This window comes from Olea europaea, unplaced genomic scaffold, assembly GCF_002742605.1.
Source record: "Olea europaea var. sylvestris unplaced genomic scaffold, O_europaea_v1 scaffold2519, whole genome shotgun sequence".
NCBI classification, from domain to species: domain Eukaryota; kingdom Viridiplantae; phylum Streptophyta; class Magnoliopsida; order Lamiales; family Oleaceae; genus Olea; species Olea europaea.
This window is the reverse complement of record NW_019243441.1, coordinates 20,310-34,724: the sequence shown is the minus strand read 5'-3', so window position 1 is coordinate 34,724 and position 14,415 is coordinate 20,310. Positions and strand designations below refer to the sequence as shown.

Genomic DNA, 14,415 nt, shown 5'->3' with positions numbered 1-14,415 from the left:
GCTGTTTTTGATTTGTCGACAATGTAGGTGATCATCGGGGGATCCTTAGCTTCTCTTGTATAATTTCTCTGGGCGTTCCTGGTGTTGCCACCGACGTGGGGTCCTCCGATGATGGTATCGATTTCCCTGATGACCTGGCTTCCAGCGAATTGAGCTTGGTTCTCTTTCCTGGATTGGCCTCGGTTTCTTGATTCTCTTCTGCTAGGAGGTTGTTCCTGGTGACCCCTTCCTTCCCTCCTCGGGGAGGTGGATCTGCGGGGGTGCTCATTTATGCTGGAAGTGAGGGGGTTGCTTCGATCAGGGCGCCGGTTGACATCCCGACACTCACTGGTGTCATGCCCATATAGTTGATGGAAAGTACAAAATCTTGCTCCCGGCAAGGGCCTGTTTGGCCTCTTCTTCTTCTTGTTGTTGTTGTCAGTTCTTCCGGATGGTGCTGCCTCAATGGGTGCGCTATCATATGCCAACACCGGCACTGCGTTCAATGTGGCGGAAGCTAGGGCCTGTCCGGATGTGGGAGCTATGGTATGCCCTGCTTGGGTCCATTGCTGAGTAACAAGGTGCGCTGCGGGGCCTCGACCTACCTGCCTCTGTGGGGGAGGGAGTCCCTGCGCGGCACGGTTACGATGATCAATCATTTCTTCACTAATTATTTCCACCCTCATCATCTCCACCAGCTCGTCATACGTGGAGGGATTCTTGCTGCGTACGTCCCTCCAAAACAAAGTGTTCATGTTGAGACCACCTTTCAGGACCGAAAGGGCTTCCCTGTCAGTGACCTGTTCGCAGTAAGTAATCTCGTCTGTAAACCTGGCGAGATAGCTTTTCAGCGTCTCTCCAGGGGCCTACCTCATGTCTTGCAGGCGTTGGATCGGCGCCTCTCCTTCCCTGCGTGAGAGGTACTGGTTCAAAAATGTTTTCTTCAAATCCGGCCAACTTCTGATGCTTAGGGGAGGAAGCCTACTGTACCACACCTCGACGGCACCGCCTAGTGTTAAATGGAAGGCTCTGCACTTTAGAGCAGGTGAGGCTCCCCTAAGACTCATTTGCGTCATATACTTTGTGAGGTGCTTCTCCGGATCCCCTTTTCCCTCGTACTTGGGGATCTTTGGGGGCATGAAATTAGTTGGCATTGGGAAGCTTCGAATTTCCCTTGAGAAAGGGAGGTTATCGTCATCGTCGTCAATCTCGTAAGATCGGCAGGGCCCCTCTGATCCTTGGTCATCTTGGACGTCTTGGGATGGAGGAGGTGCTTTCCCCCGGCTCCCCCAATCGACTAAGTTTCTCCTCTCCTTCCTGTTTCTAGGAGAAGGGACATACTCCTCTTCGTTGTCTGACCGGGCCGACCCTCTTGAAGGGCGGATCCTATTGCTAGGATCGTTCCCTATCCGGTCGAATACGCTTACTGACCTCTGGTCATTATGTTGAGGAAAGTTGTCCCCCAAGGGTGGTTCTGATGGGTGGCTCTCCTGCATATAAGATGTCACTTCGGTGTTATCCTCTCTTTCGAGAGGACATTCGGTGTGCCAGCTCGTGTGGCCTCGAGAATGAGACAAAGGGATTTCCCGTACCGGATGCGATCCTTAGGGCATCTGGTGTCCCTGAGCTTGCATGAGAAGTTCCCGCATCGCCATATTCTGAGCTGCTATGTCTCTCATGCCTGCAGCTATCTGGGCCATTCCTTCGATGAGTACGGCTGTTCTTTCACCTCGTCGACGCCGGTGATGCGGTCTCTGATGAGTAACATTGTTATGAAGTACCTCCTCTTCAGAGGCCTCTCTGATGGGGTTGTCTTCACGGCTGTAGCTCATCCTCCCTCTTCTTTCAAGGATAGTAAGAACTTGGATTGTAAATCGACTTTTATTCTTTTTCAAGAATGCCTCCCTTTTCAGGGTCAATCGCTGGTTTTCCGGTGGCTTCTCCGACGGGGAATGTAGGACTTTGAATGGGGAATGACGTTTCCCATAGACGGCGCCAAACTGTTGACCTCTAAAAATGGCTCTTCCACGTGGTCAACTTGTAGCTACTCCACGTGTTCCTCCCTACGAAATGAACAAACTGTCAGGCGCACACGGCCGGAACCGACGAGGGTGGCGGCCGTATACACTCCGACGGTCAAGTCAGGTTTGGGTGGTCGGAACAGTGTCCAGGGACTACACAAATCAATCAGTCAATAAAGGGGGAGGAGAATATATAAACTTGTTATGGAGTGCTATCTATTGAGAGTTTCATTACCTTTGCCTCTGGCCAATCTTTGGGTATTTATAGGTGGTATGAACCGTGGGATGTGGAACACGTGTATACATCTGACGGTATGAAGCGTCTGTTCATAGGCGTCAATCAGCCGCGCTTGTAGAGTGGGCGGACAGTTTGTTTCCCCCGAGTTGAATTGACATAAAGTTGATCAGTCACATCAAATAGCTTTATGGGGGACGTCAAATCAATTTAAACCTTATATGAAGAGCAAATCTTAAATTGGCAGCGAATCTTCTAACGGGGGTCCACTTGAACCCGACCTTAGAGGCGGGACACTTCGGCAGATTAGTGACAGAATCAGTGTATCACTTTGGAGAAGCTTCGGGAGGTCGGAGTGATCTATTTGATTTCACCGGCTTCGGAGTGGCGGGATGACACTTCGGTTACTTCGGTACCGAGGCTCGTAAAATGAGGCGTAACATAAACAATTATGTAAACATAGCACTTCCCGCTGATATAATAGATGAGATTCAGGTTTTACATATGAGCCATCAGTTTAAATGTATTTTTCAATATCCAAGTTCGGTAGAAACATTGGATTTTACATATCACAGTAACAAGAAAAATATTTGTACTGTACAGAGTTATCCAAAAACGAAGTCGAAAAATGTCACTAACAACTTGCTAGTATTAAAGTTAGCAATAATGCTGTTTGAACCAATTCATGCTTAATTTGGATATACCACCAAGAACAGATATTAGCAGGCACCAAAACCTAAATGCGGCACAATCTGACAACTATTCTGTTCAAAGTTTAGTTAATTTTCGATCTGAATTCTTTTCTGCCAGCATCAACCCATCGAACAAGACCAAATTCTTGGATTACACATTGTATCTGACAAGAACCACACCCTTTCCATGTTCTTGTGGGCTAATAGTGCAGGTGCTTATCAGGAAATTTGCTTTCATCTTTTGTGGACTTCTAGAAATCCACTCTATGTAGTTTGCAACAAAACTTGGTTTATGGTTAAAAGATAACAGCCAGGAGAAACTTGATTAAAAACACTTCTTGTTTTAGGGGTGTTAATCAGGTCTCTAATCCAAGCGTCAGGGTGGTCATTGTTGGCTTGACATCATAAAAGAGCAATAAAATGGTTCAGAAACTGTTCATACTTGGAGCTAAGTCATATCAAACTATTGTCGAGCCTAATTCAAACCAAACTTAAACCTGGCAAGGTTGACTTACATTTCAGTTGACAGTTTACAACTAAAACAAGCCGCATTCAACCTTTCCCAAAATGTTTTACAAACTGAAAAGTATGCATTCAAGACACTGTCTCTCACGTGGCAAGACAATTTTCAACAAGATGTAGAGAAAGTGAGCACAAACTGATCACAAGCCCAATAAGCTTATATATAATAACATACACTGATAATGTAAATTGAATTGGTGTTGCTCTCTTAATTTCCCATCAATTTACCTACATGGCTTCATCTGAACATATTTACAACTATATCTCAACATAGGACACAATTCCTAACAAATTGGTTTTCGTTTTCATTATTAAAGAAAAGGAAAGCATTGGTCATCCGCATAAATTGTGTTAGCAAGTCTTCTATACTGATTGAGTGCCCTTACTGCAGTTTCAACTATATATTGAATTTAACTTCATCAAAGTAGCATCACCAACCGGCAATCATTTATATCAGATTCTTCCCAATTTTGCCCCCATTTCACAGCAGACAGCAGATATAGTCAGCCCCATTTTACACATGCAAGCTACAATAGCATTGCTGTCTCTTTTCTCTCAACACTGTCAGCTGATTCACTTCATATCTACTTTAGAGGAAGCGCAAGATTTGCTTCTTAATCATCTTCTTAAAACCTCACCTCTCACCCAAAAAGAAAAAAAAGAAAAAGAAAAAAAGGGACCGAAATCAACACAATAAAGCTTCTTCTCATGCTTGTTTGAGTCAGTGACATGGACCACTTCTACGACTCAGTCAGGTTCTAACCTCTTCAATTATCAAGATCCACTCAGTTTTTTGGACATCCTCTCCTCTAAATTCACCACTATGGGTCTGTTGTTTCTCCCAATTAGTGCATCAAACAGCCTCAATGACTGTGTCCAAACCATATTAGTCAGTTCTCTCATAGTTATCATCAAACAGTAGCCAGTTACAACCCGTGTTTGTAAAAGCAACTCATATTCAAATATCCCAGTGATAATTTTAACAAGCATGTTTAAGTGGGTTAGGCACCCCATCAGTCAACTACCTATAGCAACCAAACCAAATATATATAATTTTGATCTACAAAGGATTGTGAGCGAAATTCAAGATATCACTAGTTTCACATGCTCCTAGGATCATTCAGTACTCCCATTGTTGTTCCAGCCATTCATCAACAATAAGAGCTAGAATTACATTCTAGCTATTTTCGGGCCCAACCTAAGCAAAGGTAAGAAAAGAAAACAAACCAGTAGAAACACACAAATGATATGCTAACAATCAGGATATCTAGGTAGGCATCAAATCCAGCTAAATAAATGTCCTAGAAAAAGAAGCTAAGTTAGTAAAAATTAATGCGGTCGCTATAAAGATATGAAAGTTTGTAAGGGTAAGGAAGAGCATAAAGATGGGATGGTTAACTCAGGTTCCTTCATTTTACATGCATGTTAATTCCTCACTTTGCTAGTTGGGCCCAAATAATGCATGCTTTTCATACATGTTTGAGCCACCACCATTAAGTGCATCACACATCTTTAATGACAGATATATAACTCTTGTAGTACAACCATAAAAAAAGGAGTAATATATGCAACATGCACATTTCCTCTTCTATCGACTGGTACAAACAGCAGTCTTAACCTAATACTCCCTCTATCCCAAATAGACAGTCTGAGCTTCAATTTTTATCTATTCCAGTAGATCTTAGTTATATAAATATATCCGAGAAGAAAAGTAACAGGGCGGAGAATCATGCGCTATAACCTCTTCCATTTTTCTATATCAATTAGCTAGCTTCCTGGGTCTAACACTGATATATATAAATTAGTAGAGATCATGTTTCTCTTATGTCTTAAAATTCGAACAGTTCGAGCCTATAATTAATCTCTATAGACAAAAGTTCTAAAGTTTAATTGATTATTCGACTTCCAATTTGTTGTAATTTACAAATTACAGGGGACACCAGAACCGAAGTAGAGTCAGCAAATGATTCAACATGGTATTTCTAAGCTATCTCAAATTTGACATTATTCATTTATGCAGAGAAGTGCAGAGCTTTTATTTAAACATAAAAAATCATAACATGTGTTGTACTTTATCTCTTATACTCTTATAGCAGTATGCTTAAATGAGATGAACAAGAGTACAAAATATATAGCTGCGAATGACCACTAACTAGACCTGAATCACTGACAAGCAGTGTTAACAATTGGAATGCCTGTCAAGTAACCCAAATAAGTTTCAAAAACAGAGAAGTTGGTTATGCAACCATTTCATGTCCGTTCAGCCATATATTAAAGAATAGTGAAGAGAGACGATCAAGCACCAAGCATTGACAAGACAAGGAAATTCGAAATTTAAAAGAGAAAAAAAATTATAATCTTACACAGGTATTTAACCATGTGACATCAACCAATTCCATCTAAAATACTCAAGGTAATAGATACATATGATACATTCATATGAGCAGTTAAAAACTAAGATAAATGAAAAAGACAATCATTTTCACAAAAATCCAAGCCGATGACAGGTTTAGAAGCCATACACCTACTGTTATAATTACTTGGAAACCAAAAGGATCTCGGGCTTCTTAGCCTTACTTGGCGTATTTGCATTGGACCCAGGGGCACTGGCTGTTGTTGCTGCTGCAGCCTTCACCGCCTCGCGCTCCCTATTGTCAAGCTGAATTAGACTCCTAGTCGCCAAAATTGCCTGCTGAACCAAATCATGTGAAGCTCTAGCATACAGACGCCGCAGTGCCACAGAAGCTGCATCTTTCACTTCCTCTACATTCAGAGGCCCCAATAAACAGTGGCCCAAAATTCTTAAAATTGGCTGCAGCAACTCCCATGGCAGCGGAATTCTAGCATCCAGACTTGCATCCTTGGAATTATCATTCTCAATATCCAAATTCTTGACTCTTCCAGTCACGTTTTCAATCTCACTGAACTTGACCCTCTGATCTTCCTCAAATCCATCCTCATTCTTGAACCCATGATTATTTTCCACAAAAATTTCAGGTTTTTTGTCAAAATCTGACGTACAAGGGCAATCCTGACCGGCCCAGACAGCCGTGAATTTACAGAAATCAAGCTTAGACCAACTGGGCATCTGCGAGATCTGCTTATAATAACAATCCAGAGCAACCCCAACAATGCAGGCGCGCTTAGTTGATTTAACCGCAATTTGTGGTTCTAAAGGAGGCGATAAAACCCCAACCAAAGGCTTATTAACTTGAGAACCGGCAGAATTAGGGTTTGATTTAATGGGATTCCGAGGGGAGTGATAGAGTGAAGGCTGAGACAGATCCGGGATAGAAATGGTTATGGGTTTGCCATTGCGGGCTTTAGTTTCAGAGGAATAGAGGGCCAAAAGCACTGCTTCAAAACCGGCCAGAGAGACGGAGGCCGAAGAAGAGGCGTGGTGGATGCGGTGAAGATAGAGGGAAGTAAGAAGGGGGAGAAAGGATAAAACGACAAGACGGAGGTCCGGATCGGAAGAGAGAAAAGTTTCATAAAGCCACTGGCAGAGTGGGTCATCGCCGGAGCCGGATGAGGGGGAGGAAAGGGCAGAGGAAAATAAGAAGTAAGCTGCAGAGGAGAGGAGAAGGGAGCGGGCAGGTCGATCGGTGTCGGCGAGAGATGAGAGGGAGAGAGAAGACTCCTCATCAACGGGCAGGAGAGAGGATAGGATGTGGATGCGAGTACGGGCTTTCGAAATTGATTCCCACCAGGAGTGCATGGGGTCGGAGGTGGGAGAAGGGGAGGAGAAGGGATGGCCATTTTGGTGGTGCGGGGTGGAAGAGTTAGGGTGGTGGTGGTGGTCAGAGGAGGAAGCGGAGGAGGAAGGAGAACCACGGCGGACGTTGAAATCCATGGCGGCGGAACGGCCGAGAGAGGAGATCAATAAAGGCTCCTCGTCTCTCCTCCGTTGTGGTGAATTATGTAATTTGCTTTAATTTTTATTCATGTCCCACACTAAAATATACACATATATGCATATAATAAGATAAATATTTTTATGTTTATAAATATAGAATCAAGCATAGGCGGCTAGTAAATTTAAAGACATGCAACTAACTCAAAAGTAACTAATTTATGACTAAAACCAAACATGTGGAAGGAGCCTATAGTTTAAAATTGCTGCTTTTATCTCAAAACCTTTTTTTGACATTTCTTGTTACAAATTTTGAGGAGTAACTCAGTGATTAGATCTTAAATTTGTTTTTAAATTTCAATGGTCACTAGTCAGGATTTCGTGGGATTAGTTGAGGTGCACGTAAATTGGTCCGGACATCTACGATCATTAAAATAAAAAAAAGGACGTTTCATATTACAATTTTTAGCATTTCACTTCGATCACCTTGTGCAATGAATGATTTTTAAACTTATTGCTTGTTAATCAAACACAAGAGTACTTATTAAATATTAACGTCTCACATGTAAAGTTTTACATTAATATCCTAAATAATACGTAAGAAATCACTAAATTACGAGAGAAACATTAAGAAATGGAGTACCATGCTTACCTAGGCTCAAAAATAAAAAAATTTCCTTTCATGTGAACTTCAATAATCGAAGATATTGATATGTTGGTTTTTGATTCATAACTAAAAAAACTAATAATTTTAACATTAACGAAACTTTATTTTCCTTGTTTCAAATAAAAAATGGACTCTTGAGGCGGGAATAGAAATATAATTATGAAATTTGTTATACGACCATAATACACAAGAATATTTTTAATTGGTATAATATTTTTTGTTTCCTAAATTAGAAGATTATGTTTCCAATATATTGTTGAATTCGAAGAGCAATTTTGTCTCAACTATAATGTAACGGGCTATTATAATTGCATAGTCAATTTGTTCAACATTTAATAAATATTCAATAGACGGATTTTAATCCACTGTTTTTATACTTTTATTAATTATAATTGCTGAGCTATTTACTAGGCTTAAATACTTTTTGGAGCATGTCTTGGGTAAACTTAAATCATCAATGTCGTATGTAAACTTAAACTATCAAGAAAAGTGAGTTCTAAATTGTTGGGAGAGATGTTACTTGACTATGGTCGATAATCCCTGTTTTTTCAATTATTTGTAAGGTAAGCTTAAGAAATTCTAACATTTGAAAAATTAAAAATTTGAAGAATCATCTTTTCCACTTCTTAAACGATATGTTCAAAAAAAATTCAGTTGAAAAAATAATTGGACAAAAGTAATTATGGGGTTGTTTGGGAGTAATTTTTCACCCCAAAAAATTAATTTTTTGATCGTTATTCAACTATTTCAGTCATAAAGTTTAACTTCTTCTCTCACAGGTGACCCCCTACTTTTCTCTTAACGGCCAAAATCAATTCTCGGCCTATATTAACACCACATTAATTCCATCACATTTCAATTGCAATGAACGTTCATAATTTTGCACTTATGTCCTCGACTTTCTTTTGTAGTATTTTTACCATTAACCTTTAATTTCACTTATGATAATTTATGTCCAAATATTTTGTAAACGTACATTAAAATGGGGGACAGGTATTTTTTTCAAACTCTAGTATTTGTTATTTATTTTAATTAGTTAAAAATTCAAGAAGCAAAAATGCCTTTTTACGCCCTCTGTGAACTTTGAACAAAAATCGTCATCACGCGTAAGATATGTAAATTGATAAAAAGTTGAAAAATAAGAATGTAATGAACAAATTGGGGAATAATGAACAAAAACTTGTCGTGGAATTGTCGTTTCTAACTGCTGCCATTACTCTTTGTCGTTCAACCGCCTTCAACTGGGTTCCTTGAATCGTGAAATGTGATAAGATTACTCAATAACTGCTTTAATAACTGTTATTCTAAACAACCATAATATTTTATATTTGCTAAAATTTTGGGCGATTTGAAGGTTTGGGCGAGAACGTGGTCATCGCTCTGGGTGACCGTAAGGCACTCCATTCGCTCAAATTCTGGGCGTCTTGCAAGTTTGGGCGATGATGTCACTGTGTTCGTGGGCTTCCACTGCATTTATCAATAATCCTGTTTGGACATTTATCCTGGACTCCCCAATTGGGCTTCACTCTTTGGGCTATTTGATTTGGGCTGCACTTTTAGCGTGTCAACAGACATACTGACATCTGATAAAATGTTATTATCCATAATTTAAATTAATAGGCCATAGTCATATACGACATAATTTACGTGTCACACTCACATCTAAATTACAAGGTTATGGTCACATAATAAATAATTTATGAATTGCAATAACCTATTAAGTCCCAAAACACACAATTAACAAGTCACAAATCACTTATTAATCATAAATTACACAATTAACTGGCCACACTCACTATTCTTATCATCCCACCTCATTGCTATTGGACTATCATATCTACAGCCTCTGGCACTCCCCATCCCTCATCTCCAGACCTATAGCCGTCAGACCACCTCATATATGTAGCATCACAATCAAGCAACCTCCAAATTTATAGCTGCCATTCCTACACCACCAAGCCGAAGCTAGTGGATAACACTTACGGTGTTGTTACCATCTTCAGAGCGAGATATGATAGAGACTGGAATGAAGCATGATTTGAGGTACTCCCCATTTGGGATTCATTAAAATATATTTTGGAGGGAAAATATATTTTGAAATAACAATTTTTTTAAAATTATGTGATGAAAAAAAAAATTGGACTTACATGTGATATTATTTCATTGAAAATTTTGTCATTGTAAAGAAAAGAGGAAATGTGTATTTTGGATAGGCCCCGAACAAGGACGTAATTTCCACATTAACAACTAATCTAGAGATGGCAACGGTTCGATTCAGCTAAAACCATCACCGAACCACCAATTTTTTGACCATACCATAACCGCACCATAACCGTGAAAGTCGGTTCAGTTCGTATCTCGGTTTGGATCGTTAATAACCACAAAAATAAATTATTTTTGATTGATCCATCCATCGAATAAAAAGAAAAATGTATGAAAAAAGTCAATGAAAACAAAAACATGATACTAAGTCAATTTAGCAAACATCTCAAATGAAAATGCAAAAAATATCTCAATTCTCAAATACAAAATTCAAATTTAACAAACAATATTCAATAACTCTAAAAGCTCCAACCTCAATTCATATTCAATCTTCATTATTCCCCACAACTATTACAAGCATACGTCAAAACTCAAAGTTGATTTCTATATAGTATATAAGAAATGTAAGTAGAGTAATAAATTAATAATCCATAATGTTCTTAACTGAAGATTTAAACAAAAAAATGTACCTCTTCGTCAACATCCTCGTCGCCAAACTTTCTTTTTTGTAATAAAAGAATTCAATTTCTTGTTTATGTATTGTTTAGGACAAAAGTCATCAAAGAGGAGAGAAATTAAAGTCATTTATCTCTAAAGCGGCCACCAATTGTAAAAAACTGAAAATTCTGGATATACTTTGGCCATCTTGTACGAAATTCACAACAAACTCAAATAGACAAATACAAATTATCAAAAAAGAAGATGAGAAGCTCACCAATGACAGAAGCCTGAAGGTCGAAGGAGAAGAAAATAATGCAAACGGGCGGAGGTGGAAGAGATAACAATCGGCACTCGGCAGACCCAGAAGGTAGGAGTTGAGATTCCAATTTTCCAATAAAATGTTTATGTCTTTGTGTTAGACTGTTAGGGTTCATGGTTGGGTACTTGGGTTTAAATTTAATTTGTTAATGAGCCAGAAATTTTGAGCCAAAGAAATTAAGTAGTAGTTGAGATTCCAATTTTCCAATAAAATGTTTATGTCTTTGTGTTAGACTGTTAGGGTTCATGGTTGGGTACTTGGGTTTAAATTTAATTTGTTAATGAGTCAGAAATTTTGAGCCAAAGAAATTAAGTAGTTAACATAGAAAAAAATCAAAAAATTATGGATAGCCCAATTATTATTAATTTATTATTTTTTCTGACGGTTAATCTGTTCGATTCTGGGCGATGGCGTAAATACCATACACGCCCCACCCTGAACTGGTTCATTAAAATCAAATACCATATCCACCCCATTGCACCATCGGTTCGATTTTTTTCGCCCCATTTAATTTGATTATTTTTGATTTTCGATTTTAACAATTTGAATTGCCATCCCTGCTGATCCAATTAATTCGGGACATTTTCTGTTTAACATTCCATCTCCACGTGTCAACTCTTCTAGCTAACACGGCGTCGTCCTGCAAACCATATGGCCCAAGAGTTCACCGCGTAGAAATTAGGCTGCGCTGCCATCCTTTTTAATCAGACTATACGCCTCTTTTTCTCTTTTCTCCGGTAATTAATTCCTTATTTGTTTGGGTGACTCGAAAAAAATATGGAGCAAGCAAAATTGGCGACAAATCTGGGACGTCTATTCTCATCAACACTCGTCAAATCCGAGTTCTTCAACTCGACGAGTCGCCGAGTTATCTGCACCACATCTCAGCTTTTGCAAATCCACCAGCAACAGAAAAAAGAGCCCTCGGTTTCCGAGATCAACGAGAAGGCTCAGAATCAAATCGAAGATGAGAAGAAATTCGATTCAAAAGAAGAGGACGAGGACGAGGACGAGGACGACGGTTACAGAAACAAAGTCACCGGTGAACTAGGAGGTCCCCGTGGACCGGAGCCGACGCGCTACGGCGATTGGGAAAAGAACGGTCGGTGCTCTGATTTTTGAATTGAATTTTCAGAAATTTCTCCCAATAATGGCGTTTTTTATTTTGTTTTTCCTTTTTCTCTGTAATTTTCTGTTAAATTAGATTAGAATTTAATAAAAGGAATGTACCAACAAATTTAATAGTAATTTAGATAGATTGATTTGCATGCTTAATAGTTATATTTTATGTTAAACTACTTGCAATACTGCGTAATCTGCCCTTAATTCCTCAAATTTGTTACCATTAAATAGGATGAAAGGCAAACTAAAATAAATAATGGAGTTATTTAGATTTTCGGACATTATTTTCTTTCTTTAGAATTTTATCTGGAGAATCGATCCCAAGTCTTTGACCTGGTATTGATTGTTAGGGATTTGTTATGTTTCATTTCCTAGAGATTTATTTAAAAGTAAAAATGCCATTGAAAATAAACTAATGGTTGGCCTTTTTTTCCCTTAAATTTTTTTTTTAACTCATTTTCAATTCTATTGATTTTATAATCACAAATTTCATCAATTTTTATTGAAATCTACTAGTTTTTTATTTTCTTATTTTATCAAAATCAAATATGGGCTAATCTAGAGGTGACATTAAAATCGAAATTGAACTTGAACAAGAGGTATCTGTTCAATTCCAAATAAATAAAATAAAAATTAGGAAATGGGAATCGAGAACCAAAAATCGGCCTTCTCCTAGATAGTTCTTGGTTCTTGAACGAAACTGTGGGTTCCTAACGTTCATGTCTTGTTTCAGGGAAAAAAGAAAAAGAAAAAAAAGGAAAATTAGAAATCGAAACGATAACCAAGAACCCATCGAGTCCTAGATAGTTTTTAATTCTTGAACAGAATCGTGAATATTTGGTCTAGAATCAAATTTATCCATTTTTTTAAAATTTTATTTTTTTTATAATTTATTCATTCTGACTCAATGATCCAATAGGATGGAAAAGAAATGATGAGATGCAGACAAAATTCGATAAGTTGATTGTTATGTTTTTAAATAAATGAATTTGTGTTATTTATAATACTTGTAGAATCTAATACTTTTTTATTGTAGGTTTATAGTTTCTGGTTTGTCGAGGATATGTAATTAATATTTATGATTTTTAGATATTTGATAACATATTTTGTTGTTGTTTGATGACATATATATTTGCAGTGAATTAAGAAAGTGCTGAATATGTATTTGATGTCAAATTTTATTTCTTCTATTTCTACTAAATATTAGAAAATAATTGTATGGTCAATTTACTATTTTTTTTTAAAAATATTATAGATAAAATCGCACGCTAACCGAAATAGACAATACGAATTTGGGTTGGTTCCGGTAATTATGAGGAGTCGAATAGTTCCAGTTACAAAATATTCAAAATGTAATTTGGTGATTTTTAGATATACAAATATTGAAATCGATCCACTCGATGCTCAAACTTACATGGACGACGTCGTTGCTCATGACTAAACCCACCATCGATTTTTAAATAATTTCGATTTGAGAATTTTAAATAGTAATCAATGCATTTATAGCCCTGTTTGGTTTAAGAAAATTAACTTTTAGTAAATTTCAATAAAAGTTGATGGTGGCTTAAAATTGTGAATTTTATGAAATGTGTGATTAAAAATTAATTATCGGCATTTTATTTGAACCGAACATGGACACAATTTATTATAGTTCTCACAAAACATTAAAATAAGACGGGATTCGTATAATAAAATGATTTATTACTAATTTTAACTACATTAGTCTACTAATCCATAAAGAAAGAAGATGGCATTAAAGTCCCGTTTGATTTAAATAAATATTAGATTTTTAGTGAATCTATCTACAATATATTAAAAGTGTGGATTGAAGAGAAACTTTTGAATACCAATTTTACCCTTACTTATTTAACTATATGCCAATTCTACCCTTATATAATTAATATAGTACCATTTAATATCAATTTAAGTGTAATACTATTAATAAAATTAAAAAATCCCTTATATTTTTAGCTATATGTCAATTCTACCCTTGTATATTTAATATAATTTAACTTCATTTAATATCCATTTAAATGTAACAATCCTGCTACATGGTTAGGGAGTTGGTGACAGACAATGGCCAGGCTGACGTGGCCATTGGGTAGGGGAAAAACAAGAAAAATACAAAGGAAAAACGGGTGAAGGCAACCGGTTGAACCCATAGTCTCTCATATTTCCCTACGAAGAGAGAGAATACCCAAGGGAAAAGATTTGAAACACTTCGTCGTCCAATCAAGGCGATACCCGTCGTACGACTCACCATCTCTGACGGCCGTCTGAAATCACAAGCATTCTTTGACAA

General features: G+C 37.8%; 2 protein-coding genes across 2 annotated transcripts; one reads left to right on the top strand and one right to left on the bottom strand.

Annotated features, from left to right (window-relative positions):
- Window positions 1-5,758: 5,758 nt before the first annotated feature.
- LOC111382549 lies at window positions 5,759-7,404 on the bottom strand. Its single transcript, XM_023006567.1, has one exon. The coding sequence runs from the start codon at window positions 7,300-7,302 to the stop codon at window positions 5,986-5,988; it is 1,317 nt and encodes a 438-aa protein (XP_022862335.1). The 5' UTR covers window positions 7,303-7,404; the 3' UTR covers window positions 5,759-5,985.
- Window positions 7,405-11,666: 4,262 nt separating this feature from the next.
- LOC111382555 (succinate dehydrogenase assembly factor 4, mitochondrial) lies at window positions 11,667-12,272 on the top strand. Its single transcript, XM_023006573.1, has one exon. The coding sequence runs from the start codon at window positions 11,769-11,771 to the stop codon at window positions 12,111-12,113; it is 345 nt and encodes a 114-aa protein (XP_022862341.1). The 5' UTR covers window positions 11,667-11,768; the 3' UTR covers window positions 12,114-12,272.
- Window positions 12,273-14,415: the final 2,143 nt, after the last annotated feature.

Excerpts from the sequence above, each read along its gene's own strand:
- LOC111382549 (XM_023006567.1), bottom strand. The coding sequence starts at position 7,302 with ATGGATTTCAACGTCCGCCGTGGTTCTCCTTCCTCCTCCGCTTCCTCC.
- LOC111382555 (XM_023006573.1), top strand. The coding sequence starts at position 11,769 with ATGGAGCAAGCAAAATTGGCGACAAATCTGGGACGTCTATTCTCATCA.